Source organism: Dromiciops gliroides, chromosome X (assembly GCF_019393635.1).
Source record: "Dromiciops gliroides isolate mDroGli1 chromosome X, mDroGli1.pri, whole genome shotgun sequence".
Classification (NCBI taxonomy): Eukaryota; Metazoa; Chordata; class Mammalia; order Microbiotheria; family Microbiotheriidae; genus Dromiciops; species Dromiciops gliroides.
This window is the reverse complement of record NC_057867.1, coordinates 1,487,635-1,515,477: the sequence shown is the minus strand read 5'-3', so window position 1 is coordinate 1,515,477 and position 27,843 is coordinate 1,487,635. Positions and strand designations below refer to the sequence as shown.

The 27,843-nt window shown below is 54.9% G+C and overlaps 2 protein-coding genes across 8 annotated transcripts in view; both read right to left on the bottom strand.

Annotated features, from left to right (window-relative positions):
* Positions 1-8,076, bottom strand: part of KLF8 (Kruppel like factor 8) — a 46,668-nt gene extending 38,592 nt beyond the window's left edge. For 4 of the 7 annotated variants that reach the window (XM_043974908.1, XM_043974905.1, XM_043974912.1 and 1 more), the window contains exon 1: positions 5,842-6,195. The gene's annotated coding sequence lies outside the window, so the exon portion shown is untranslated. Of the gene's footprint in view, positions 1-5,841; positions 6,196-7,981 lie in introns of those variants that run through there. The other 3 variants (XM_043974909.1, XM_043974906.1, XM_043974914.1) reach the window with 3 other exon arrangements.
* On the bottom strand, positions 52-27,147 carry LOC122733510 (collagen alpha-1(I) chain-like). Its single transcript, XM_043973952.1, has 11 exons — positions 26,932-27,147; positions 10,043-10,229; positions 9,828-9,953; positions 9,452-9,545; positions 9,200-9,367; positions 8,463-8,532; positions 7,772-7,849; positions 6,863-7,548; positions 5,842-6,650; positions 1,400-1,473; positions 52-324 (listed from the first exon to the last, which is right to left on the bottom strand). The coding sequence occupies exons 1-11, from the start codon at positions 27,145-27,147 to the stop codon at positions 52-54; spliced, it is 2,781 nt and encodes a 926-aa protein (XP_043829887.1).
* Positions 27,148-27,843: the final 696 nt, after the last annotated feature.

Here is a 27,843-nt window from a genome sequence, read left to right as displayed (position 1 = left end):
TTCCCCACAGGACAAAAGGTCTGCTCAGAGCATGGGTCCCAGCTCACTGACTTAGAGCAAAGTGACAGATGGACCGAAGATGGCAGGGCTCTTGAAGAATCCCAACCAGATGGCGCCAATTGTACCAGGACTCCATGGGTGGGGTGAGGAAAGGGTGCTGGGCCCAGGCTCCAGAAACCCTGCATTCACCACTTTGCTGGGGCCTCCAGAATAGGCATTGAAGCTCTCAGATGGGCAGGATGGCACTCTGGGTGGTAAGAGCTCGCAGGCCCTGCACAGAGGCTGGGAGACACCCAGGGCTCCCCTGAGCACTGTTGGCTCAAGCTAAGAGGAGGATATTGAGGGAACTTTAAGGGCCCATCGAAATTTTGCTAATTATGATCGGGTTTACAAGGAGAGACCATAAAGTCTGATTCTTGTATTTTTTAAGGCAATAGGATAAAGTGCTGGCTCTCAGTCAGCCAGAGCAGCACACCCAGCAGCCTCATGCCACCTCAGGCTTCATAGGAGGGGCAAAGCTTCTGCCATAGGAAGGGGATGGTTCTTCTGCCCTCAAGCCTGCTCACACCACACACTTCTACACATCTGTTCAGAGGGGGTTAAAGGGGCCTCGTGCTCATGCCCCATGAGAAGCACTTCAAAAACTTGGGGTGTTGGGGCAGCTAGGTGGTGCAGTGAATAGAGCACCGGCCCTGGAGTCAGGAGCACCTGAGTTCAAATCCAGCCTCAGACTATTGACACTTACTAGCTGTGTGACCCTGGGCAAGTCACTTAACCCCAATTGCCTCATGGAAAAAAAAAACCTGGGGTGTTAGGCTTAAAAAGACCAAGGGACCAAGTGGCAAGTCATTTGTCAGGAACTGACAACTCCCACTTCTTCCAGTCCATGATGATGAAGAGCTTGGCTTTCCCAAACCCAGGCTTCCAGAGTGTACCATATCTGCTAAAATGCCAACAGACTTTTTTGCACTGGACAGATGGAGGGCACAAGCCTGTTTCTAAAGTGGCTGTACTTGGGTGGGGGAGATGATGAGGCCCCAGGGGCTTGGAAAGAAACCTTCATTCCCAGGAAGGCCCTAGATAGAGAAAAGCCCCAACCTAGAGATTAAAAATAGGTTAGAGGGGGCGGCTAGATAGCATAGTGGATAAAGCACCAGCCCTGGATTCAGGAGTACCTGAGTTCAAATCCAGCCTCGGACACTTGACACTTACTAGCTGTGTGACCCTGGGCAAGTCACTTAATCCCCACTGCCCCACAAAAAAAAAATAGGTTAGAGATTCCCAACAGAAATCACTTCACAGCTCAGAGTCTGAAGTCCCACTGTGTTCCTGCTGTTGTGCTCCCCAATACACATACCCCACACACTCACACTCACCATCACCACTCCCACACACACACCCTTGCCTGTTCCTTCCAACCTAAACCAGTAAGATGAAACAGTCCCAGCATGCTTTCCTCTTTGAAAACAGCTTCTGGAGACATGGGGGCTCGGAAAGGGGGGCAGGGGGCAGGGAAGAAGCCCATCACAAGCTGGCCTTGGCCTAGCTCACTGAACAGAGTCCCAACCTTCCAACAGGACTGGCCCAGAGGGGTGGTCAGGAGGCCACTTTCTTCATCAGGCCACTGTGGGTACTCAAATTGGCACCTTCCGATATAGAGTAGGCCCAGTGCCCTGCAGATCATCCTTAAAGGGAGACAGCATCAGCGGCTGTTTTCAAGGTAAGCTCTCACCAAAACCACCACTCCCAGTGCCCCAGACTCCTAAGGCAGTGCTGCTGCCCTGGCTGAGAAGGAGCAGGGAATAAGCATTTCCAGATATTACCCACTATGTGACAGCTGCTATGCCAAGTGTTTCTTACAAATATGATCTTGCCCAATCCTCACAATAACTCCAGGAGACAGATGGTGGTGTTATTGTCTCCATTTTCCAGTTGTGGAAACTGAGGCAGGGAGAGATGCTTACCCCAGTCACACAGCTTTAGTAAGAGGCTGGATGTGAACTCAGGTGACAGAGCCACCAAAGCACCACCCAGCTGCCACCAGTGCCCCTCCCAACTCACTGGAAGGTCCTGGACTCTGCACTTTGATGGGAAGAAGCCCAAACACACTTTGGGCAAAAACTGGCAAAGAAGGCCCAGATAGCTGGCAGCTCCTGATAGCTGTGCCAGGCCACTTAAGCAGCACCAATCCCACTGTGTCCAAAATGCCAGCTAGCCCCTGGGCAAGGCAGATCTGGGCCACTGCTAAGCCTGGGGAAGGGAGGGGGCACAAAACCTGACCACCGGCCTGGCTCCATCACTGGGCAGAGCACTGCCTCAGTTGGCCTTCTCCGGAAGAAGCTCTCCAGCAGGTACGCCCCCCCACCACCACCACCACCATAACCGGGCGGACCCAGGGAGGGATGTTGAAAACCGGAGTCCCGTAGCATCACATGTCCCAAGGGCGCCCCACTGAGGAGCCATCCAGCCCCAGAGCCTCCCTTTACCCGCCCCGCCCCCACGGCTCAGCTCCCACACCCAGCCTCCCAGCAGCAGAAGCACCCCACTGGGCTGGCTGCAGGAGGAGGGGCCTCTCCCCCAGCCACCACCCCCTCCCCACCCTCCGTTTTTTTAAAGAGGCAGAGGCCCACTCCTCACCTCACTGGGGAGGAGCCCTGCCTCCAGGCTGAGAAGCAGCACTAACCTGGGAGCTCCCGCCCCGCCCCTCCCCACCCCTCCCAGCTGGCCTATGTGGGGCTGCCGCCAGTCAGCTTCCCTTTCCCCCCTATGTCCCCTTCTGGACCACCGCCACCCCATCGAGAGAGGAGAGAAGAGGGAACCAAGGGAGGAAGAGAAGGGAAAAGAGAAGAGGAGGAAGATGCAGGGAGGGGAAGAGGAAAGAAAGAAGGGGGAGAGGAAAGGAGGAAGGGGGAGAGGAAGAAGGGGGAAAGAAGAAGAGAAGGAAGGAGAAGGAAGGAGGAAAAAAGAAGAAAAGGAATGAGAAGGAAGGGAAGGGAAGGAAGGGAAGGGAAAAGGAAAGAGAGGAGGGGAAGAGGAAAGAGGGAGGAAGGGGGAGAGGAAAGAAGGAGGGAGAGAACCAAAGGAAGGTGAAGGGGGAGAGGAGAGAGGAAGGAGGGAGAGGACAGAGGGAGGGGGGAGGACAGAGGGAGGAGGGAGAGGACAGAGGGAGGAGGGAGAGATGGAGGAAGGAGGGAGGACAGAGGGAGGGGAGGACAAAGGGAGGGGAGGACAGAGGGAAGGGAAGGGGAGAAGGAGGATAGGAGAGAGGATAGGAGGGAGAGGACCAGAGGAAGGGGAGGGGAGAAGGAAGAAGGGGGAGAGGACAGAGGGAGGGGGGAGGACAGAGGAGGGGGAAGGGGAAAAGGAGGAAGCAGGGAGGACAGAGGGAGGAGGGAGAGGACAGAGGGAGAGAGGAGGGGGAGGACAGAGGGAGGAGGGAGAGGAAGAGGAAGAGGAGAGAGGGAGAGGAGAGGACAGAGGGAGGAGAGAGAGGACCAGAGAAAGGGGAATGGGAGAAGGAAGAAGGGGGAGAGGACAGAGGGAGGAGGGAGAGGACTAGGGGAAGAGAGAGGGAGGGGGAGAGGACAGAGGGAAGGGGAAGGGGAAAAGGAGGAAGCAGGGAGGACAAAGGGAGGAGGGAGAGGACAGAGGGAGGGGAAGGGGAAAAGGAAGAAGGGGGAGGATAGAGGAGGGGGAAGGCAGGAGGAAGGGGAAAGACAGAGGGAGAGGACAGAGGGAGGAGGGGAGGACAGAGGGAGGAGGGAGGAGGGGGAGGACAGAGGAAGGTGAAGGGGAGAGAGGGAGAGGACAGAGGGAGAGGGAGGATAGAGGGAGGAGGGAGAGGACAGAGGAGGGGGAAGGCAGGAGGAAGGGGAAAGACGGAGAGGACAGAGGGAGGAGGGGAGGACAGAGGGAGGAGGGAGAGGACAGAGGGAGAGGGAGGATAGAGGGAGGAGGGAGAGGACAGAGGGAGGGGAAGGGGAGGAGGAAGGGGAGAGGACAAAGGGAGAGGAGGGAGGGAGGAGGGAGAGGATCAGAGGAAGGAGGAGGACAGAGGGAGGAAGGGGGAGGACAGAGGGAGAGGACAGAGGGAGGAGGGAGAGGACAGAGGAAGGAGGGGGAGGACAGAGGAAGGGGAAGAAGAGAGATGGAGGGGGAGAAGGATGGGAGAGAGGATAGAAGGAGGGAGAGGACCAGAAGAAGGAGGAGAGGACAGAGGGAGGAGGGAGAGGACAGAGGGAAGGGGGAGAACAGAGGAGGGAGAAGGGGAGGAGGAAGGGGAGGACAGAAGAGGGGGAAGGGGAGAGGAGGAAGGAGGAGGAGGAAGGGGGAGGACAAAGGGAGAGGAGAGAGGGAGGAGGGAGAGGACAGAGGGAGGGGAAGGAGAGAAGGAGGAAGGGGGAGGACAGAGGGAGGAGGGAGAGGACAGATGAAGGGGAAGGGGAGGAGGAAGGGGAGGACAGAGGAGGGGGAAGGGGAGAGGAGGAAGGGGGGAGGACAAAGGGAGAGGACAGAGGGAGGGGAAGGGGAGAAGGAGGAAGGGGGAGGACAGAGATGGGGGAAGGGGAGAAGGAGGAAGGGGAGAGGACAAAGGGAGAGGACAGAGGGAGGGAAAGGGGAGAAGGAGGAAGGGGGAGGAGAGAGGGAGGAGGGAGAGGACAGATGAAGGGGAGGAGGAAGGGGAGGACAGAGGACAGGGAAGGGGAGAGGAGGCAGTGGGGAGGACAAAGGGAGAGGACAGAGGGAGGTGAAGGGGAGAAGGAGGAAGGGGGAGGACAGAGGGAGGAGGGAGAGGACAGATGAAGGGGAAGGGGAGGAGGAAGGGGAGGACAGAGGAGGGGGAAGGGGAGAGGAGGAAGGGGGGAGGACAAAGGGAGAGGACAGAGGGAGGGGAAGGGGGAGGACAGAGGAGGAGGAAGGGGAGAAGGAGGAAGGGGAGAGGACAAAGGGAGAGGACAGAGGGAGGGGAAGGGGAGGAGGAGGAAGGGGGAAGACAGAGGAGGGGGAAGGGGAGAAGGAGGAAGGGGAGAGGACAAAGGGAGAGGACAGAGGGAGGAGGGAGAGGACAGATGAAGGGGAAGGGGAGGAGGAAGGGGAGGACAGAGGACAGGGAAGGGGAGAGGAGGCAGTGGGGAGGACAAAGGGAGAGGACAGAGGGAGGTGAAGGGGAGAAGGAGGAAGGGGGAGGACAGAGGGAGGAGGGAGAGGACAGATGAAGGGGAAGGGGAGGAGGAAGGGGAGGACAGGAGAGGAGGAAGGGGAGGACAGAGGAGGGGGAAGGGGAGAGGAGGAAGGGGGGAGGACAAAGGGAGAGGACAGAGGGAGAGGAAGGGGGAGGACAGAGGAGGGGGAAGGGGAGAAGGAGGAAGGGGAGAGGACAAAGGGAGAGGACAGAGGGAGGGGAAGGGGAGGAGGAGGAAGGGGAGAAGGAGGAAGGGGAGAGGACAAAGGGAGAGGACAGAGGGAGGGAAAGGGGAGAAGGAGGAAGGGGGAGGACAGAGGGAGGAGGGAGAGGACAGATGAAGGGGAAGGGGAGGAGGAAGGGGAGGACGGAGAGGGGGAAGGGGAGAGGAGGAAGGGGGTAGGACAAAGGGAGAGGACAGAGGGAGGGGAAGGGGGAGGACAGAGGAGGGGGAAGGGGAGAAGGAGGAAGGGGAGAGGACAAAGGGAGAGGAGGGAGGGAGGAGGGAGAGGACCAGAGGAAGGGGAAGGAGAGAAGGAGGAGGGGGATGGAAGAACCGGAGGGCCGGGCCAGGGGGAAGGGGAGAGGGGAGGGGGAGGGGAAGAGGACTGGGGGAGGGGCGGCCCGCCCCGCCCCGCCCCGCCCCAAGGGCCACTCACTCTCTGGCTCCCCGGCCAGGCCGCCGGGGCCGCTGCTGCCGCTGTCCGCCGCTCGGGACTCCCGCTGCGGGGCGGCGCGGCGCTGCTCATGCCGGCCGCGGGAAGGCTCATGCTCGGGGGCAGGCCCCGAGCTGCGGCCCCTCCGCCCCACCGGCAGCTGCGGCAGGGACGGGGTGCGAGGCCCCCCTAGCGCCCAGGGCCCTGGGGGCGCGCTCGCGGCATCCGGCCGGGGCCGGGGGGAGAGGAGGGGGGCCCAGGGGCTAGCGGCCCCCTCCCCGAGCGGCGGCTCCCCGGCGGGCCTCCAGGGGCGCCCGGGGTTCCCAGGAGGCGGCGGAGGCGCGCCCCCCTCGGCCTCTACCCATCCGCCCTCCGGCCGCTCGGCCCCAGAAGCAGCGGCCGCCGCGCGAGGCGAGCGGCGACCACCGAGCACCGCTGCCGGGGCTGGATCTGCCCGGCCCTGCCCTGCCCTGCCCTGCCCAGCCCAACCTGGTCCTGCCCTGCGGGGCTCGGCCGGCCGGGCCGGCCTAGGCGGCCCCGGGGAGGTACGGGGCGCGGCGGGGCGGGGCGGGGCGCGGAGCGGAGGGGCCGGGAGGGGAGGGGGCCCGGGGCGGGCGCGGGGGCTCTCCCGGATCCTTGCGTCCTCTCCCCCGTCCGCTCTGGCTCTCTCTCTCCGGCGGGGCTGGGCGATGAGGTGTGAACAGGCTGGCGGCCCCACCCTGGGCTGCCCCTGGGTGGAGCTCCTTAAAAGGGACCGGCGGCGGCGGCGGCGGCGGCAGCGGCAGCCGCGGCGGCCCAGGGAGGGGGAGGGGCTGGGGAGGGGGAGGGGGCGGGGGCCCGGAGAGGGTGGGGCGAGCGCGCGGAGCCCCGGCGGGGTGGGGCGGGGCCGGAGAGGTGGGGAAGAGGGTGGGGCCGGGCCAGCCCGAGAGGGGGAGGGGGGCGGGACAGGAGGCGGGGGCCGGCCCCAACCTAGGGCACCCCGGCCCCTCCAGCGGGGGCGGGGGCGGGGGCGGGCGAGCCCCACCGTAGGGCGGGCCCTCCTTCCCATCCCCTGCCAGGTACGGCCCTCCCGGGTTCACCGCTGGGGAGGACGGCGAGGACGAGGAGGCGGTCGTGGTGGTGCCGGGGAGGTGTCATCGTCTGCCACCGCCCCAACTGGGCGGAGGCGAGAGCCCGGGATGCTTGGGTGAGGGCGGGGCGGGGCTCGGTGGGAGGGGGGGCGGCGAGCGAGCGAGCGACCTGACAGCTGGGTGCGAGGGTTCGGCGCGCCGAGCTCTCCATGGCAACCGCGAGCGAGCCCAGCCAGGACGGGGAGAGAAGAGAGATGGGAGGGAGGGAGGGAGAGAAGGGAGCGAGAGAGCCACAGAAGGAGAGAGCGGGAGAGAAGGAGCCGGAGAGCCCGAGGGGAGGATGGGGGGCGGGAGGGAGGAGGTCACGACTTGTTCCCCGAGAGGAGACCACGGCCGAGACGAGGAACCTCGGAGGGGGGGGGGTGCAGCTCAGCCCCCCACCCCCGCCCCCGGAGCCATTTTCCTGAAAGGTCCACACGGACAGCCCACCGGCGCCGGCGGCGGCGGGGCTCAAACCGCAAGGGGCCGGCGGGGTGGCCGCGCCACCCGGGCGGACCCTCCCTCCTCCAGGTCTAGGGCCCGGAGGAGGCGGGAAGTCACCGGTCCCACGGCGGGAGCCCGGGCGCAGGCCTGGGGTAGGCTGCGGAGGGACAGAGAGAGGGAGGGAGGCGGGCATTGAGGTAGGCATCGCTCGGACCCGAGGCAGCCCGCGAGCTTAGCCCGGGCCTGCTGGGCCGACTGCTGCACCTGGAAGCTGCCACTCCTGCCTGGACACTTCCTAGCTTGACGATTCCTGACGAGGCGGCCCCTCCCTCCCTAAACCTCAGTTCCCTCCTCCTCCTCCCCGCCCGGAGGACAGCTACCTGGGCCGCCCCCGCCCCTCTCGGGCACTTTAGGAGGAAATGGGCGCGAGCCTCCGAGGGAGGCTGCCGACTGCTGGACTGGGAGCCACCACAAGCCCTGCGTTCATTCAGCCCCTGCCTTTGCTACTGCACACCTAGGAGACCGAGCCCTGGGCGGGGGCGGGGGCGAGGGGGGGGGGACTTAACCTGGCTGAGCCTCACTCCTCTTACCTGGGAAAGGAAGGGATCTCACTAGTGGCCTCTAAGGTCCCTTTCAGCTCTAGGTCTGAGTCTCTGAATCAGGGTTCGTTCTGCTAGGTGTGGGGAGAGGGGGGAGGGCGCAGGCTGCAACGTCACTCTGCTCCGATCCCCGGGAATGTCGCCTGTTACCAGAGCACACAGCATCATGGGCCCTCCCATTCATTAACTCCCGGGGCTTTGGGGACAAGCCAGCGAGGCTGCCCATACAATCCTCATTAGCCCCACTTTACAGAAGAGGAAACTGAGGCCTGGAGAAACTTGCCCAGGGCCACCCAGCTGGAGTCGGAGTCTAGATTTGAACTTAAGCCTCATCTGTCTTCCAATCCCAGATGATTCGGACTCCCACCCCACCCTCCCTCCCACCGCCCGAAGGGCATTGCCGTCAGATGAACTGCACATGCATGCCCTGGGGTCCCTGCTCCCCAGGAGCAGGCCTCTCAGACAGGCTTACCCCGGGTATCCAGCTGGATACCCAAAATCTACGTCCTGGGTAAGGTGGAAGAGCAAGACTGGCCCCGTCCCTAGAAAGGAAATCCCGAGCCCCAGCCCACTCCTTCCAAGTGAGAGCACGGGGAGGAGAGGTGTTGGAGAGGTAGGTGGAAGGGTCCCAGGCCTGGGCCTGAGACAGTCAGTCCCATTTGAGAAGACCATTTGCCTAGGGTGCAGGGGGATCCCAGGAAAGAAATCTGAGGACCGCCAAGCCGGGGAGGGGGGAGGGGGGCTGCTTTTCCTCCTTCCTGGTGAAACCAAATTTGGGACACCGCCGCGGCCACTAACACTACTTGTACACGCACGCGCTTCTTGAACCTGGGAAATTTGGACCCTGGGAGGGAAAGTGACTTAGGGAATAGCAGCAACTAAGGGCGCCTGCCTCGTGAAGTGGTGGGCTATCGGAGCTGAATATGACGTGTGTTGTAGGACATGACCAATGGCTCGGTTTGTTGGGATGAAGTGGACTTTGGTTACGGCGGAGGGAGCAAGCGGGTCGTTATGGGAAAGTGGCAGCGATGTAAAGAGCCAAGAAAGCTCCCTATAGAGCGAGCGGGGTTCGGGGAAGGACCGGGACTCTCCCCATCCTAGTCCCCGCGGGAGCCGTTGCCCTGGTCCTGTCCGAGCGCCTCTGGCCTGGCCCACCCCCTGGGATGCTCGACTCCGCGCCCTCCCTGGCCCCTTTCTTTCCGCTCTCACCCGTGTGGAGGGAGAATCTGGCCAGCAAGTCCCCCCAAAAGCCCCCTGGGCAAGCTTCGGCCCTCCTTGCGGTTGTCCATCCTTCCGCCGTCGGTCTGCCCAGCCCTGGGCTGGGCCGGGCTGCGAACAGGGAGGGTCTTGGCCGAATAAGGGGCTGGGCTCTCTACCCTACGGCAGGAGTCAAAGGGGAGCCAGCACAAGGGTTAAATTGAGCCGGCTCTAATGAACAACAGCTGAGAGGTATGCGGGCACCCCATGTGTCGGGACCGCTCCCCCTCCCCTCTCCCCTCCCCCTTCCTCCGGTAGCCCAGCTGACGAGCAGCCCGGGTGGGGCCCTGGCTGAGGGCTGCAGGGAGGGGAGAAGGCAAAGCCTCCTCCTCGACCGGACTCCACCCTCCCTCCTCCCGAGCTGAACAAACAAAATCTGGGAAACTCCAGCCCAGAGGAGGAAGGCTCTGGGGGCTGGTGGGATGAACCCACTCCCCTCGGAAGAGATGGGCTGGGACTGGCTCCGGAGGGGGGGGGGGGGGCGTGAGCGTGGCCAGAAGCAAGCTTGCACCCTGAAGTCACTGCTATTTGTGGGAGCGCCAAAAATATGGCTGGGAGCAGCCCCAGGCCTCCCTCCTGCCCGTCTTTCCCTTGGGGGCCAGGCCAGGTAGGGCATGGCCCCCGAGGGGCATCTTTTGTCCCCGAGCCTGGGGCTGGCCCGGTGTTAGGGCACCCTGCCAGCCAGCGGGCAGTGTCCAGCTTCCCACTGCAAGAGAAAAAGGCCCCTAGGCAGGGAGGGGTAAGATGCAAGCCGGGGCCTAAAAGTTTGAAAGAAGGCTCTTATTGGATACGGACTTGAGCTCGTGGGGTGGCCCTTTCCCAAGGCCCGGAGATCTGAGGGTTGGCTGGTAGGTGGGGAGGAGGGCGGGTCAGGGGCCAGGGGCCCCGGTCCTTCGGGCCGGTAGCCACGCCAAGCAAGCTCCGGCCTGCCAGCCTGGCCCACTCCCACGGCGAGGATGAGCCGCTTCGGGCCAAGCCGGGGCTAGGCTGACACAGGCTAGGGGGAAGGGGTGGGAAAGCAGCCGAAGCCCCGGGCTCCCAGAGGGAGGCCGGGCCCCGAGCCCCGAAGCCTGGCTTTGGGGCTCGGTAAAGAGAACTTTCCGGGGCATTTCCAAACAAGAAAGGCACTCCCTGATTGGCAGCTCCAAGGAGGGCAGCAGAAGGGAGGGGCGGGGCGGGGGGGGGGGGGTTGGGCTTATCACCCCCGTAGCCCAGATCCAGCCTGCCTCCTTTCCCCGAGGGAGGGGCGTTGCCAGCTCCGGCCCCTCCCTTCCTGAGGTTGCAGGCTGTGCCCTTCCCTCTCCCCCGTTCCCTGTTCTTGTCACTTCCCATGGAAACCAGGGGGATAAGGGAGGCTGAGGCAGGGACCCTTCCTCTAGCGAGACCACTCACACCCCCACCTCCCCAGGAGAGGCCAGGGCCTTTGCTGAATTCCTAAAGCCCCAGGAGAAGTGAATGGCTGGCAGGCCACTCAGAGATTTCCACCACCACCATTTACTGGACGAGAAGAGGCGGGGGCACAGAGAAGTCGAGAGAGTGCACCTGCCGGGGCAGAGCACCGTGCAGAAGCACCCAGCCCCCTGGCTCTGGATCGGAACTCGGACCCTCCGAGTGTGCATCCACACAGCAAGCACATTTGCACCCCACCCCACTCACATGCATACATAAGACAGGCACACATCTGCAGAGCTCACATACCCACACACTCCCAAGCTCGGCAGACACACAGAATTCACCTCATCCCACACTCACACGCATAGCCCACACCATTCACAGACAAGCCCCACACCACTAATCATCACCCCCCCACACACACACACACCATTTACACAGCACACACACATTTACACAGCACACTTCTATACCACACACACATCTGCACTGCTCACACATCACCTTTACACTCCACAATCTTCCACACCATACATACACCCCACACATACAATGCCACAATCGCCCACACATATATACACCACACAAACATTCCCACCACATGTTCACACATCTCAGAAATAACACACAACACACTCCAATACCAAACACACACTGCACATATACACGCCTGCCCCTTTTCCCCTACTCTAAATTCCTCAGTCACTCCCAGGCTTATCTCCTTCCTCTCAACACCCAGTGACCCTTCCTTGCTTCCTTCCCTCCCTCCCTTTCTCCCCCCTTCCCTCCCTCCCTTTCTTCCTCCCTCCCTTCCCATACCCTCCCTGCCCTGGCTGTTGCTGCTTCAGTCACGGTGGTCCCCAACAAGCCCCCCTGCCTGAGTGGGCACTCTGGGCCAGCAAATTTGCTGAGGCCCAATTGCCGACTGCCATTGCTCCTGGCTCTGGAGTCAAACTCAGCTTGGACACGCTTGACTCCTGAGCTCCAGGCTCCATATCTACAGGCTGCCCAGCAGGAACCTCAAGTGAGAGATGGAGAAACTAAGGCAGACCAGGATAGGGAAGGGACTGGGCCCAAATGCTGGGCTCCGGCACCTGCAGGTCTTTTGTACTGTCACTGACATGCTGGGCTGGGTTGGCCCAGCTGGCCCCTCGGCCTCACTCCTCCCCCATCCCAAGGCCCAGCTTCCACTAGGGGAATCAGACAGTCCCTGTCAAAGACACTGAGCATCCCGCCCTAGGCAATGGCTCAGCTTCTCGTGAGATGCCAGTCTGTGGTGGAATCTTAGCCTGGAAGGGTGTTCAATCATGCATTCAGAAGCAGCTTACAAATGGGCAAACTGAGGCTCCGAGGAGGGGAAGTGACTTGCCCCAGGTCACAACAGCTGGGAAGGGATAGAGTAGGAATCCACCCCCATCTTCCTGTTTCCAAAGCTAACACTGCCTTATCTCTGCCATCACGCTCTTGAGACTAGACCAGACTGTCCAGGGAGGCAAGAAGAGATTGGCACTGAGCCACTCCCAACTTATGGAAATGGTGTCATGTGCTTCAGAGAACCATTGGTCCTCTGGTTCAATATGCCCATTTTGCAGAAGGGGAGCCAGAAGATCATTGAGCCAAAGCACTGAGAGTAGAGATGACACATAGTAGGGGCTCAATGATGAGGTGGAGACAGGCAAGAGAGGGGAAACTGAGGCTCAGATAACATAAATGACTTGTCTGTGGTCCTACAGTGGCAAAGGGAGGAAGGAGTCAGGATTTGTCCTGAATAGAAATGAAGCACTTTTGTCACTTGTTACCCCTCCCAACCTCAGCCTTTCTTCCTTCTCACTCTCCAATTCTACTGCCATAAAACCCAGGTCTGGCCCTCTCAGGCAGCTGGGTGGCACTGCAATGGATAGAGCACTGTGCCTGGAGTCAGGAGGACCTGAGTGCAAATGGGATCTCAGACACTTCCTAGCTGTGTGACCCTGGACAAGTCACTTCACTCTTTTTGACTCAGTTCCTCATCTGTAAAATGAACTGGGGAAGGAAATGGCCAACCACTGCAGTCAAGGGAACCCCAAAGTGGGTCACGGGAAGAGTCAGAGACACAACTGGAAAACAACTGAACAACAACAAAACTAGTTCTCGAAAGGCTTATCATCTATGGGAAGGGGGAGAGTAGGGCTTAGGGAAGGGATTGGAGTGGGTAGGGACTAGCAAACAGGAAACAGCAGTGTGATATTGGACTTGGACACCAGAAAGGAGGCCTAGAGGCAAGGAGGACCTGGGAGGCTCCAGAAGTGGGGCCCTGGGGCCAACAAGACCCCTGTCAGTGGGGCCCCCAGCAGGGAATGAGGTCCCCAGATAGCCTTCAGATCTTAGCCTCCTGACTCCAAGGCCCAAGCCCCTTTCAATGGCGGAGAAGGCTGAGCGAAAGGAACCTAGTAATTGTCTCCACTCCATGCCTCAGGGCTCCATGCCTCAGGAGTGTGTTGTGTGTTATTTCTGAGATGTGTGAACATGTGAAGCTAAGTTGACCAGACAGGCCCACTGAGGCCTTGAGAGGGGGTAGAACATAACTTGACCTAGAACAAACCCCATGACCCCCCAAAATACACAGAAGACTCAGGGACAAAGTCTACCCCAACCTCGCATGGGTGAATTACTGCCTGTCTCTGCGTTCAAGGACACAATGTCAAGTTAACAGTCAGAGGCCAGAAACAGCAAGAGAGTTGATGCCCCCTTCCCTCCTCCCCCAGCCCTACTGCCCACTGGGAAGAGGGAGACCAGTCCTGTCCAACCCAGAAGGGCCAGAGAGAAACAGGGAAAAAAGGTGCAGAACCGAGAATAAGAGTAAGAGAAGGAATCTAGCAGACCTATTGGGCCGATGTCATCACTGAAAGACAAAGTATTTGTCCTTCATTTCCTGCCAAATCTCTTCCTTCTAATACAGGTATGGGAGGGCCTGCAGGCGTGAAATAGGAAGAAGGCAATCCACATTTTATCAGATGTTGTCAAGGATACATCACACAGTATATTAGCAAGGATGTCTCTTCCTGGTTGAGGTGGGGCTGGAGGGGAGGGGCCAGGACCCTCAATGGTCAGAGTTTGTTAGGAGGACTGGGGGAGAGAAGCTCCCCAAGGGGTAACCAAATGAAAATGACCAAGAGCCTGGAGGAGGGGGCTGTCTGCAGGGATTCTGTTAGAGGCAGGCAGGGTCTCATCTCCTATACACACACCATGGAGGTGTGCCTTAGGGAACATCTCTGGTTGAATGAGGGGGCCCTGGCGTAGAATGGTAACATTCAATTAGCCCCCTGCTATAGACCTCTTTGGCACAGGGAAGGAGGCAGTCCCTTGTGTGGGACTTAGTGGGAGCCCCTTGTCCGCTCAGGCCTTTAGAATGTGAAGGGTGCCATAGACCCAGGAGGGAACTGGGTGGCCCCTTCTCCAGGCCAAGGAGATGTGGTCTAGGCAATACCACTTGCCTTCCCTGGAACTCCAAGCCTGCTCCTTCCTGCTATCTCTTAGGAGCCTGGGATTGGAACTCGGGTGGCAGCCAATCTTGTCTTGCCTTGTTTGGAATGGAAAGTGCTCAGTGTCTGATACAGACTCAAGGGTGGGGAAAGTGGGCAGAGTCCTTCGGAGGCCTTGGGTCCTCAGCTCTAAAGTGATGATTCGTGTCCTGACAGTCCCCCACCCCCACCCTATCAGGGGGACGATTATTCTCATGTCTGGACAACTGATCATCATAGCAGGTGGATGGATGGGTTGTGCTGGCAGGGTGCTTTGTGTCTCCCAATTATAATATGTGACATTGGCTGAGCCCTTTGCAGACATGAGCCTGTGAGAAAGGGTTTATCATTAGGCTCATCTGAGAGGTTAAGGGACTTGCCCAGGCTAACCCAGCTAGTGCGGAAGTATAGTCAGAGGCCAGATTTGAGCCTCTGCCTTCTGGACTCCAGTCTTCAAACCTTAAGACATTTGTCACAAGGGAAATTGGTGATGTGAGGGGTCCTTAGGTGTTCCTCTTTAAAGAATTACACCCTCGGGGCAGCGAGGTGGCCCAGTGGATAGAGCACCGGCCCTGGAGTCAGGAGGACCTGAGTTCAAATCCGGACTCAGACACTTAACACTTACTAGCTGTGTGACCCTGGGCAAGTCACTTAACCCCAATTGCCTCACTAAAAATTTAAAAAAAAAAAAGAATTACACCCTCTTGCACACAGATCCAATTAAAATAAAATAATCTTTTATTTAGGTGCTAGAAAAAGAAGACCAAGAGAAAAGTCATGGACTTCTCTCCAGGGTAGATGGTTCAGAGATGGTTCTCGGAGATACCTATCTTCTCCAAGAGAAGAAAGGCAAAAGCTTTTATAGATGGTAGGTGGGGTGGTCCCCTTGAGAGTGGAATGTCCCTTACTGGAGAAGTCAGGTAAGGGGTGGTCATTCTGATTTCTGGAGTTATCTCTGTCCCCTGGTGCCTACCAGGCAGCAGCCACACCTAATGGGCTTATCTCCCTTACTTCTTAAGGTGAGTCTGTCCTTTAGCTTCTCATGGACAGTTACCCTAGACCCATGTCCTTTAGTTTAGCTGAACAGTTTAGACTTTAATAGTCCCGAATTCCTTGATATGTCCCACCCAACCCCATGTGTACCTTTGAATCAAACAATCAGCATACATTTATTAAGCATCTACTACTCTGGGTCTGGAGGGGCAGCAAGGTGGTGCTGCAGGGGATAGAGTGCTGGGTCAGGAGTCCTAAAGACCTGAGTCCAAATACAACCTCAGACACTGACTAGCTGTGTGACCCTGGGCAAGTCACTTCAACCTATTTGCCTCAGTTTCTTCATCTGGAAAATGAGCTGGAGAAGGAAATGGTCAACCACTCCAGTATCTGTGCCAAGAAAACCCTACATGGGGTCATGAAGGGTCAGACACAATTGAACAACAGACAACAATGTGCACTCTGGGCCAAGTACTATGCCCAAGCCCTAGGGATCTGAAGACACAGGTTCAATACTCAGGGAGCTTCCATCCCATCCAGAGAGAAGAGCAGGTTGGGGAATTTCCTCAGTGTTTCCTCCCAGTGAGGTGGCTCCTGAAGACCAAAGAGGGTTAAATGAGTTGCCCAGGGTCACATAGCCAGAGTGTTTCAGAGGCAGGACTGGAACCCAGGGCTTCTTGGCTCTACGGTCAGCTTAGGCCCCACTATTCCCCACTACCTCTGTCCATGCCAATTAAGTACCAAATAAACCCTCAGGCAGTTCGGGAAAGAGAGTGATAGCAGCAGAGGGACTCAGGAAAGTCTTCATGCAAAAGCTGAAGGAAGTGAAGTGTCTGGCCCAAGAATGAGGACTGGCCCAAGTGCGGAGGTGGAGGAGGGAGCGCATTGGGAAAGGGAAGGAGGCCACAGCCCAGTCTGTGTGAAGGGAGCCCAGGGCCCAGTCTGGAAGACTCTGAGAAGACACAACAGACAAGTTTAGAGTTCATCCCAGAGGAAGCCTGAGGAGAGGAACTAAGGACAGAAAAGACAGAGTAGTCAGTCAAATACTACAGAGAAACCATGAAGGATGGAATAGGTAGGAGGGATGAATGGATGTTTGGATAGAGAAAGATACATGGATAAATAAAAAGAGATACAGACGGGTGGGTGGATGGGTGGAGAGATGGATAGAGATAGATGGTGCAGATAGGTGAATAGATGGATGGAGATAGATGGTACAGATAGGTGAATAGATGGATGGAGATAGATGGATAGAAAAGGTTGGGTATAGACAGATATAGACAGAAAGATATAGAAAGATGGATAGGCAGATAGATGGATAGATAAATGGATGGATGGATGGATATAGAAAAGGCAGATGAATAGATGTATGAAGAGATGGACATGGAGAGAGACAGATATAGACAGATAGGTAGAGATGGATGGATAGATACATAGATGGACAAATATAGACAAACAGAAATAGATATACACAGAGAGATAGAGATGGATGGAGAAAGATAGATGGGTGGATAGATATAGACAGGTGGATGGGCAGATAGATAGATAAATGGATGGATGGATGGATATAGAAAAGGCAGATGAATAGATGTATGAAGAGATGGACATGGAGAGAGACAGATATAGACAGGTAGAGATGGATGGATAGATACATAGATGGACAAATATAGACAAACAGAGATAGATATACACAGAGAGATAGAGATGGATGGAGAAAGATAGATGGGTGGATAGATATAGACAGGTGGATGATATAGAGAGAAGGATAGATACATAGATGGATGAATAGATAGAAATAGATGGATATAGACAAATAGATACAGAGAAAGAGAGAGAGATAAATTGATAGATACAGACAAATGGATATAGACAGACAGATGGATGTATCTGTCCATAGGTAGCTACAGATGGACAGACAGACAGATGGATATCATCAGACAGAAGGCTAGATAGATAGATGAGAGATAGAAATATATGCGTTAATACACACACATGTAACTTTCACAAGGGGCCAGTCACTGGGGGACTGCCGGTATCCAGAGGGAGGACTAGGGGCTAGTGGGCAAAAAGAAAGCTACGTAATGATTAGGGCCATGGGGCCCACTCACTGGAGGCCAGGAGGCAGACAATGGGGGTTCTTCTTCCCGTCACTGCTGTCACTTCTGGTTGTCTGTCATGGCTGGACTCACTGAGAAGGTCACAGGGTTAGATCTGGTAGGGACCTTAGAAGTCGCTGAGGTCAACTACATAATTTTTCAAATGAGGAAATTGAGGCCCAGGGGAATTCTGTGACTTGCCTAAAGCTGTACAGGTAGTAAGTGGCAGGTCTAGATTCGAACTCAGACCTTCTGCCTCCAGTTTCAGGCTCTTCCTCCACACAGATCTAATCCACAACCTCTATCTTGGGTGACTAAGAGGCCAGAGAAGGGTCAACCCTCCTATGGGTCAGCTCATTAGAGAGGAGTACAAGGAAAAGCCAAGTTAGCAGAATGGGGAGAAAAAGAGGGATGGGCTTAAGTCTGACCCTGGGCTACATGTAACCCTGCCTGGTGTGGGCCTGACCCTCCTATTCCAGGAAGCGTCTTTGAACAAGGAGGTGTGTCAGTGATGCTACAGGGAAGAATGCCAGAGAGCCCTCAGGCAGGTCTGATTGTGGAAGGCCCCAAAGGAGAAGCCATAGATCTGGAATATTCCCAGGTACCAAGGTGTCTGATGGGAACATGCTCTTCTTCTCTTGCCATTTCTCTGTTTCTCTCACCCCAAATGACAAAACTTAATGACTGAAGGCTAAGAGATGGGCCTCAACAGGGTTTATGGTCACACTTTGATGGTACCTTTGGGGCAGCCTGGGAACACCACAGTACACAGAGTGCTGGAGTCAGAAACACACTTATGAGCTGGGTGATCCTGGACAAGTCACTTAACCTCTGTCTCAGTTTCCTCGTGTGTAAAATGGGGTTGATAGTAACAGCACCTACCTCCCAGGGTTTTGAAGACCAACCTAGTTCTTATCTGTAAAGCACTTAGCGCAGTGCCTGAAACAGAATAGGCTCAGCTGAGTCCCTACAGCATACCTTTGCCACACCAGAGGAATGAGCCTCTCCCAAGGCTTACTCTGACTCATCACTGAATGGGGCTCCACCTGTCTCCATGTTGCAAGCCAAGCCCCCTTCCCCCAGGAAGCCCCTTGAAGACACCTGGCTGATTTTCATCGGTTCTCTGTACCTCTAATGCTGAGCACTTGGCAGAGATGCTTACTAAAGAAGGAAGGAAGGAAGGAATGGAGGGAGGGAGACCTCCCTCCCTCATCTAGGTTATAGATCCAAGAGTCTGCCCTCCCCTGTTCTTAATTAAGCCCAGAGCCCTCAGTCACTTTGCATCTTCCCTTGGCCCATCTGCTCTCCTGAGAGATGGGCTGGGACTCACTGGGGCATCCTTCACCCTAACTACCTGCCTTCCTAAGCTATTGCCCATGGTGAGTGTTGGACCAAATCCTGAAACAAAAAATAATCTACAGAATTCAGAGAACTGGCAAAATTGGTTTGAACTTGACGCAGAGTCACATATAGGGATCGAGGAAGTCACGATGCACACTAGCTACAGCAGCTGAAACCTTCCCAATGTGTTACTGCCCTCATTGCATCCAAGTAAGGACAGGCTGCCTTCTCTATTTGTATCCCCAGCACTTAGCACAGGTAACTGGCACAACAAATGTTTCAATCATTCACTCGTTCATTCATTCATTCATTCATTCATTCATTCATTCATTCATTCCCCTGTGGTCCCAATTCCCAGCAATACTCAGTTTGCCTTTTAACTGACCATGGCTTTGAACATAGCAAGTGATTTTAATGTGCATAATATTTACTCCAATGACAATGATGATGAAGGAAAACTCTTGCCCCAAGCTGGCCAGGTTCCAAATGCAATTTAAAAAGAAAAGGAAAGCATTTTGTTCTAGAGACTGTGTGAGGTGCTTCCTCTGAAAAAAAAAATCCCAAGAGAAGCTAGAGGCTCATTGGAGAGAGTGTCTAGTCTTTGCTCCCAGGATGCTGGCTTTCAAGTCACAGGGCCTACGACTTCCACTTTCATACATATCACTCAACCACCCTCTTTGGACCTCTTCCTCGGTTTCCTCCTCTGTAAAATAAATACCTGGATAACACTGAGGGCCCATCTGGGGTTACATACAGTGTTTGAGGGCATCTAGCCTAGCAGGGTAACATTTCATGACTTCAGGTAGGGTGTGAGCTCTGTTCCTGTCTTTTACCATTTCCACCACCACGAAGTGACTGAGCTGCCCTAGTCTTTGCTAATTTTGGTTTGTTGGCTAAGAAAAGGATGCTCAGTGCCATTCTAGTGGATGGCAAAGGGGCAGACAGGACCTGGGCAGCTCAACATAGCAGGCCCAACAAACTGCACTTCTGCACCTGCACGTGGCTCACTACAGATCTTGTCCCAGGTGGGAAGAACATGCCCCCAGCCCCTCCCTCCAGAAGCTTCTGAAGTAGAGGTGTGCCAGGGCTCTCAGCACAGGGGGTTGGCAGGAGAACCCTATTATATCCTGGAGGATGTAGGTCCCAGAGACAGAGACAGAGAGAGAGAGAGAGAGAGAGAGAAAGAGCTGAACTTGGAGTGAGGGAGACTTGAGTTTGAATCCTGCCTCTGACACATTTCCTAGCTAGTGTGACTAAGTCACTAAGCCTTTCTGTGCCTCAGTTGCATCCTCTTGATGTAGGAGGTTCCTCTTGATGACTTTCTAAGGTCCCTTCTAGCTTGAGATCTCTGATCCTCTGGAGCAGGCCAGACACCAAGGCTCCTTCTCCCTTCTATTGGCTGTTTAATAGATACCCTTAGGTGTCCTGATCTCTGTGGTTTGTGACCCATTCCCCACCAAGTGTTGCCTGGGTAGGCAGGGAGATGAAGCCCAGAGACAAAGTGACCCTCCCCCTCCTCACTGTGCTCAGCTCAGGAGGGCCTGTGAGTCAGTAAGGAAGATGAGAAAGGAGCAAAGACCCCACCTGCCCTTCCAGACAAACTCCTCTCCAAAAGCAGGAAACAGAGCTAGTGAGGCAAGACCCAAGGGGAAGTTGGGGAATGGCCTCTTCTTGGAGCCCAGATGGAGGGGCTCAAGCCGGGGCACCTCAGGGGGCCTCTGGCAGGAACTGGTCTCTCTTCCTTTCTCTGAGCTCCCAAAACCCCCAGCCCTCTGGGCAGGGTACAACCTCCTCAGTGCAGAGCCCACACTTGGAGTTCTCCCCAACTCTTTCCCTTTCCTTCCTGTGAGGACTTGGCCAGTCTTCTTCCTCTTTCTAGAGCCCAGCTTCCCTAGGTCTAAAATGATGATCACCACAGTCTCTTTCAGCTCCTAGACTCTGGGAGCATGTGACTCTATGATTTCTCTTACTCAGAGGACCCCCCCCAATAATGAGGTAAGGGCATCAAAAGTAGCTAAAACCCCCCAAGGCATGACCTCAATTCCCTGGGAAGGGGCCAGAGGCTTGAGGACCCTTGAGAGAAGGAGGGAGGGAGGCAGGGAGAGAACTTCTGGTGCAGCTGGGACTTGCAGAAGTCCACATACCCACTCTCCTCATTTTCAGCTCTCACTTAGCCTTCCATTTCTCAAAGATGCTTTTGGTTTTCTTTTGTCTAAGCAGGCTGCCTAGTAAGAAAGGTCAGATGAGGGTGCCCCACCAGTGTCTCCACTCCAACGACTTTCCCGTCTACTCACTATACAGACATTACCCAGAAGCCCCCACACACCAGGGACCTCCCTCCACAAATGCCCCTCTCAGACCATGGCATTTGCTTCTCCAGAACAGTGAGTGAGTGGGGCAAAGAAGCAAGACTGAGGGGAAAGACAATGACAATGTCATACCAACGTGTCTGGGGTGGAGCTCCAAGCTTCTGCCTCTGAAGAGCTACATGAACAAAACATAGAGAGGACTGATGAACAGCACTTACAATTTGTTGGGTTTTTTTTTAATTTAATTTTATTTTTTTGGTGAGGCAATTGGGGTTAAGTGACTTGCCCAGGGTCACACAGCTAGTAAGTGTTAAGTGTCTGAGGTCGGATTTGAACTCAGGTACTCCTGAATCCAAGGCTGGTGCTCTATCCACTGCATCAACTAGCCACCCCCACAATTTGTTTTTAAAACTAAAAAAAATGGACCAATATACCAATGCAGAATAAGTGCCCCAAACCCTTGAAAATTAGAGCAATCAAGAAAACAGAAAGCAAAAGACAATAGAAATGATAGAAACTGAAAGCTGATTCTTTGAAATGACCAACAAAAAGCCATCAGCAAGTCTTCAGCCAACCTGACCAAGAGCAGCAGAAATCAAGGTGCAATGCAAAGTCAGCGAGGCACAATCCCAAGAGAGAGAGCTCAGAAGAGATCTCTAGGCCCACGGCAGTACACTCTGTCTCGGGCCTTTTCTTCTTTTCCTTCCCTTCCCCTGACTTTGGGCCTGCCTTTGGGACTCCAGGTCTCCCCTTCTGCATAGCCCATTTCTGGGTCCAACCTTGAATACTGACGGGAACACTGTCTGCTCCTACTTTAGGGGTCACCTCCCTCCCTCCCTCCCTCCCTCCCTCCCTCCACCGGGTTTGCTTGCTCCTTCAAAGCGTAATTTCCTCCAATGGGGTGCAGGGAGCTGGAACACCCCACCTCCTTCCCATGTGAAAATCAAGACAATGTTGGCAACCCCTGTTCTTTCAGCACCTCCTGGCCTCTGGACTTGTTGCCTTGAACTCAATTCCGACTTAGAATTCCCTCTTCACTATGTTAATTTGCTATTCAGGCTGAGAAAAGATGTAGCTTCTTTCTGTCCATTGGTTCCTTCCCCTCCACTAAAAAAGGGACGTAGTCATGTCTACTCTAGCCCAAAAAAGGGCCCATAAAGCTTCCTATCTTAAGCTAGTGTTCCATTTCTCTCCTTCCTTCCTTTCCCCAAGGTGGCATTTTCTGGGGTCACTGTTGGACATGATGAGTTTAATATGTCCGTTGGACATCCAGTTTAAGATGTCCAATAGATAGTTGGACATTCAGCAGAGAGGTTAGGTGTGTGCAAGCAGATTTTATAATCATCAGCATAGAATTAATCATCTAATCCTAGCTGCCCCAGTGCAGGCCTAGGAAGGAGCTGGGAAGTGGGGGGATTGGAGGTTATAGTGAATGCAGAAGCAGGGTTTGGGGTTGCAAGGCAGAGGAATGACAGTTATGAGAGAAGGGAATTTCGGAGTTCTGGAACATAGAGCTGGTTTATTTGTGGGTGATGTGTGTATCTGAGGTGGGATGGAGGAGAAGGTCCTGAGAAACAAGTAAGGCGGGGGATGGGAGGAGAGAGTGTTGTATTTTAGGGGGCTGGGTAGATGGGTGGGCAGGCCTCTGGCTTCCTCCTGGTCATGGCTATTGGCTAAGGGGTGTCTTCCTAGACCACTCCCGACATGCCCTGTGCCAGGAGTTCCTCAGATTGACTCCAGCTTCTAAGGAGAAGCCAGAGAACCCTGTGAGTAGAGTGTCATTGTCATCATCTCATTCAGAATCTCCAAATGGAAGAGCTGGCCAGGACCTCAGCCAACTCATGCACCAAAGGGGTCCCCGTTGAGACAGCACTGCTGAGTGGCTGGCCAGCCGCTACTCTACCACCTCTGCCTCCCCATCTCATGCTAGGACATGCTCTCCTGGCTCTGGGTTCAAGCAGAACCAATCTTCTCATCAATCCCATCATTCAATGCCTCTGGCATGGCTGCCACACGTGTCTCAGCCTGAAGCTCCAAAGGCAGAGCCTTTTCCATGTGTTGGAGATAAAAATATCTTCCAATAGCCTCCCTATAGAGCTCTTATAAACTTGGATCCCTAATGTTCATCCTCTTTCATGTATCTAGGGAGGGGATGCCTTTTGACAGAAGGGAAGGGAAGGGAGAAGAAGGGGAGGGAGGGGAAGAGAAAGGGAAGGGAAGGGGAAAGGAAGGAGAGAAAGGGGAAGGGAGGGAAAGGGAGGGAATGGAGAGCAAAGCAAGGCAAGAGAAGGGAAGGCAAGGGAAGTGGGAAGGATGAAGAAAGTGGGATATTATAGCATTGCAATCCTCCAGCAGATGCTCACAGCTATTTGCAAGGTCACACACTCTCACTGTCCAGTGTGAAGGCATGTCCGAGAGCCAATAGCATTTGCATACCACGACTGTTCTTCCCACTGAAAAACTCCAGTTAGCCCCCACCCACCCCACCCACTCCCCCTAACTTCCCTGCCAGGAATAACTTCATGGAGGCCAGCTGGTCCAGCTGAGCCCTGCTCTCCCTAACCGGTGGTGTTTCATGTCAAGCTCTGGCTGACAGGGTCCCACCAGAAGGGAAGGGGCTGGAGCCCCTTGGCACTGTGAGAAAATAACTATTAATAATGGATTTCTTGGGGGGACCCAGAGATCAGTTTCAGTCCTTTCTCCCCTCCCCCTCTCCCCCAAAGTCCAGTTCTTGAGGAACTTCAGCAAATCTTGTCTGGGACAGGCCCAAGGGAATAAATGAAATGGAGATAGACTCTTGTTTAGCTCAGTGAAGAACCACACCTAGATACTGGATTTTGCCTTAGGCATCTCAAGTGAGGGTCATCTGTAGAGTTCATTTTTAATGTAGACCACCCTCAAGTCATGTCAATCAATGGAACTGAAGGATGCTAACCAATGAGCTTTGATCAATGTATAAGGACCCACCTCTATCAAAAGACTCTTGGCCACGACAAGGCCTCTCACTCTCTTGGCTCTGGATGACCTTCCTCTTAGGACAATGTAGGTCTGAAGGCCTGAGACCATGAGAAGTTAGGGAGACTGACAGTCAACCTTTTACTGATATATAATATTAATTCGTAATAAATGGTTACTGCCCAAATGGGTGCAATAGCAATTTAATTAAATACAGTTCTAGCAAGCTATTAAAAAACACAGCAGGAAGAAGGGGGCAGCATGATTTTGTGAGTCTTTGGGAAATCATACCTGACTACTGTCATGGGGAAAATAGGGTAAGGGGTTTGGGGTCCTTAGGAATTCTTCTTTAAAGAATTACACCCTCAGGGGCAGCTAGGTGGCGCTGTGGATAGAGCACCAGCCCTGGAGTCAGTGGTACCTGAATTCAAATCCGGCCTCAGAGACTTAACACTTACTAGCTGTGTGACCCTGGGGCAAGTCACTTAACCCCAATTGCCTCACTAAAAAAAGATAAAATAAAAATAAAAAGAATTACACCCTCTTGCACACAAAAGCAATTAGAATAAGATGGTAGTTTATTTAGAGGAAGGGGAAGAGAAGGGAAGGGAAACCAAGAAAGAAGTCCTTGGACTTCTCATGGGGAGAAGGCATGGCACAGAGCATGGCTCTGAGATACCAATCTCCTCGAGCAGAAGACAGGCAGGTATTTTTATAGAGAACTGATGGGGGTGACCATCTGACTGTGGAAAGTTCCCTTAGTGAGGGAGGACCATCCCCCACTGGTAGTGGCTGGAGGAGTTCGGTGAGGGGTGGCTGCAGATCTCCCAAGCCATCTCTTTCCTCAGGACACAAAGGCAGCAGCCACACCTAATCTTATTGCCCCAGGGTTGAGGGAGAGTAGAATGAAGGGTGGAGGTCCCGAAGCTAGCTCAGTCTGATCTGGTTCAACTTATCTCTCTAGGTATGTCTGTCCTCTGGTTTAGTTTCTCAAGGAGAAGGTTCTTTGATGTGCCCCAGAGAACTTCTGGGGTGCCCTGGGCCCATAACACTACCATTCAATCTCTCAGTGAGCAATTAAAGTTTGATCCTCCCCCCATTACTGGTAGGCCTTTCTGAGAGGACACTAAGGGCCTCACAGAGAAGAACAGAACTATTGGTCAGGTTTTACAAAGTCCTTTTCAGCCCCATGACCGACAAGGAAATTGAGGTTTGTCCAGTGTCTTTAAGTTGGTTCACAGGATCATAGCTGGAGGGGAGTGACTTGGCCAAGGTCACACAGGTAATAAGGAACAGAGGCGGGATTCAAATTCAAGTCCTCTAACTCCAAGGCAGCCCCCATTTGAGGTCTCCCCTGTGACTACCATCAAGGGGGGCTACCATCCAGAAAAAGCTGAGACTTAGGGGGGACTTAAGGGTGACTAAAAGGGTCAGGAAGATCAAGGAAAGGGTGGGATGATGTCACAGCACTTGCTGAACAAATTATGTGGCTTCTTTTCTTTATGTCGAGGAGAATGTCAATTATTCACAACTACAGGAAACAATAATCCAAATCACTAACAATAAGAGAGGTACACATCATGGTGAACCGGATACACTGCAAATTCGCAAAGGTGATGGGAGTAGTCACTGTTGGAGGGGTTGTGGAAAGACAGGTACACTGGAGCATTGTTGGTGGAGCTATGAATCAGGGCAACCAATTTGGAAAGCAATTTGGAATTATGCAAATTAAGTCCCTACCCTTTGATGCAGACTTTTGACTCGTTACTGGGCTTATACCTCAAGGAAGCTACTGATAAAAAGAAAGTCCCAACAAAAAGCAACACTTTTTGCTATGGCTGAGAATTGGAAATACAGTGAATGTTCATCATGTGGGAAATGGCTAGATGAATTGTGGTACGGCAGGCACCAATTCTTCAAGCACCTTTGTTGTCTTATTTCTGCTACCATGTCACTCCTATATGACTCTCTTTTGCCATGCTGCTTCCCCAGGCTTTCTATTTTATTTGTGTGGTGTTTTGTGGAGCAAAGAGGTTAAGTGACTCGCCCAGGGTCACACAGCTAGCAAGTATCAAGTGTCTGAGGCCGAATTTGAACTCAGGTCCTCCTAGGCTTCCCATTTTAGAGTCTGGTTCCCTGAGTCCTCAGCTCTGTTTCAAATCAGTCTGATTCTAAGGTGTGGCAGACCCTGTGTCAAGCCCGGGGGCTACAGAAAGAGGCAAAAAGCCAGTTCCTGCCCTCAGGGAGATCCCAGTCTAACGCAGAAGATAACAGGAGACAGTTATGTACAAACAAGGTCTACACTAACTGATGGAAGGCCTGGAACGAAGAGGGGAAAGGTAATGGGGGGTGGGGGTGGGGGGTAGAGTGGGGAGGAAGGAGTAAACCAGGGAAGTAAGTAGTCGGAACATAGCTTTCAGGCCAGAGAGAATGCCCAGTGGCCAGAGATGGAGACGGGACAGCCAGGAGGCCAGGGTCCCTTCCAGGCAGGAGATGCTGGGAGTGAAGTTGTTCCTTCATCATCAGGAAGGCTGGAGATAGCCCCAGATGTTTAATTCGGATTAAGTGTCATAGTTAGTAAGTGTCTAAGATGAGATTTGAACTCAGGTCCTCCTGACTCCAGAGCTTTATCCACTTTACCACTTAGCTGCTCCTTGGGGAGAGTGAGGTGTAGGAAGACTGGAGAGGGAGGAGAGGGCAGGACATTAAAGTCATTGAACGCCAAAGAGAGCATTTTGTATTTGATCCTAGAGACAACAGAGAGCCAGCGGACTTTGAGAGAGAGTGTGTGTGTATTTGTGTGTGTGTCTGTGTGCGTTTGTGCGTGACGGGCTGCCATTGGATCAAACACAAAAACCAGGAAGCCAGGCCTTCTGGGGAGCCAAGCATTAAACACAGCCCAGACGCTTCAGTACTTTGTCTCCTGAGCCCTGAGAACCAAAGGCCCCATCCCCAGTCGTTCCGGCCCTGTCTCCCGCCCCACCCACCTAAGGCCACGCCCCACGTACCGCGCACACGTACAGCGCGCACAGTACGTGTACAGCGCATGCGCACGCATGCACACACGCACACACACACACACACGCACACACACACACAGAGGAACAGAGCATGCGCACGTAGACGTAGCCCGCACGCACACTACAGAGCATGCGCACGTATACGCACATGCACAGCGCGTTCACGTACATGTACAGAGCATGCGCACGCACACTACGGAGCATGCGCATGCATACGCACACGCACAGCGCATGCACGTACATATACAGAGCATGCGCACGCACACTACGGAGCATACGCACGCAAACGTACATCGCGCAAACAAACACCCGTATAGAACATGCGCACATGCACATACGCGTGCACGCACACTCAGAGCGCATGCGCACGCACACCGTGCAGACACGTACAGAGCATGCGTGTGTGCACGTACGTGTTAGTGTGTATGTACACGGACGGCGAATGCGCATACACGTACAACGTGCGTTGGCGTCTGCGACGAAAAGGCATGACTAAACGATGCCAGAATGGAAGGCCTGACGGCCCCCGTGAGCTCAGAGCGCCCCCCGGAGGAGTAGCCAAGGCCCACTCCGGGCGGAGCCCCGCCCTTCCTCCTCCCCTCGCCCCACCTCCCTGCGGCATCTCTTGGCCCGATCGCGGAGTTTGTGCGGCTTCCCTTTGAAGAAAAGGCTCCCTAATGTGAAGCAGCCTCTCCCCTAGTACAGCCCTCAGTGGGCGCTGGGGCCCTGTTTCCCTTCTCGGTTGTGGAGAAGTCCCGCGATGGCTCAACGCTGTTCTCTAGAAGCTGCACCGACTTTTCCTGAATCTTCTGTTTGGTTCCGTGCTGGAGGCCCTGGGAGTCCTGGGTCCGGTTAGAGGACGCTCCGATCCTGTGGGGCCTCTTCCCTAGGAAAAGCAAAGCAGTGAAGCCTAGCGGTTAGGGAAGCAGCCAAGTCAAGGGTGCCCAGAAATGGACCCGGGAGTGCCCATAATCTCTGTCGGTCCCCCCC

Coding starts and splice junctions, on each gene's coding strand:
- LOC122733510 (XM_043973952.1), bottom strand. CDS start 27,147: ATGTACGTTTGCGTGCGTATGCTCCGTAGTGTGCGTGCGCATGCTCTG. Junction 9,368..9,451: donor GAGCGGTCCCGACACATGGG/GTGCCCGCATAC, acceptor CTCCTGCCGTAG/GGTAGAGAGCCCAGCCCCTT. Junction 325..1,399: donor GTTGGAAGGAACAGGCAAGG/GTGTGTGTGTGG, acceptor TCCTCCTCTTAG/CTTGAGCCAACAGTGCTCAG.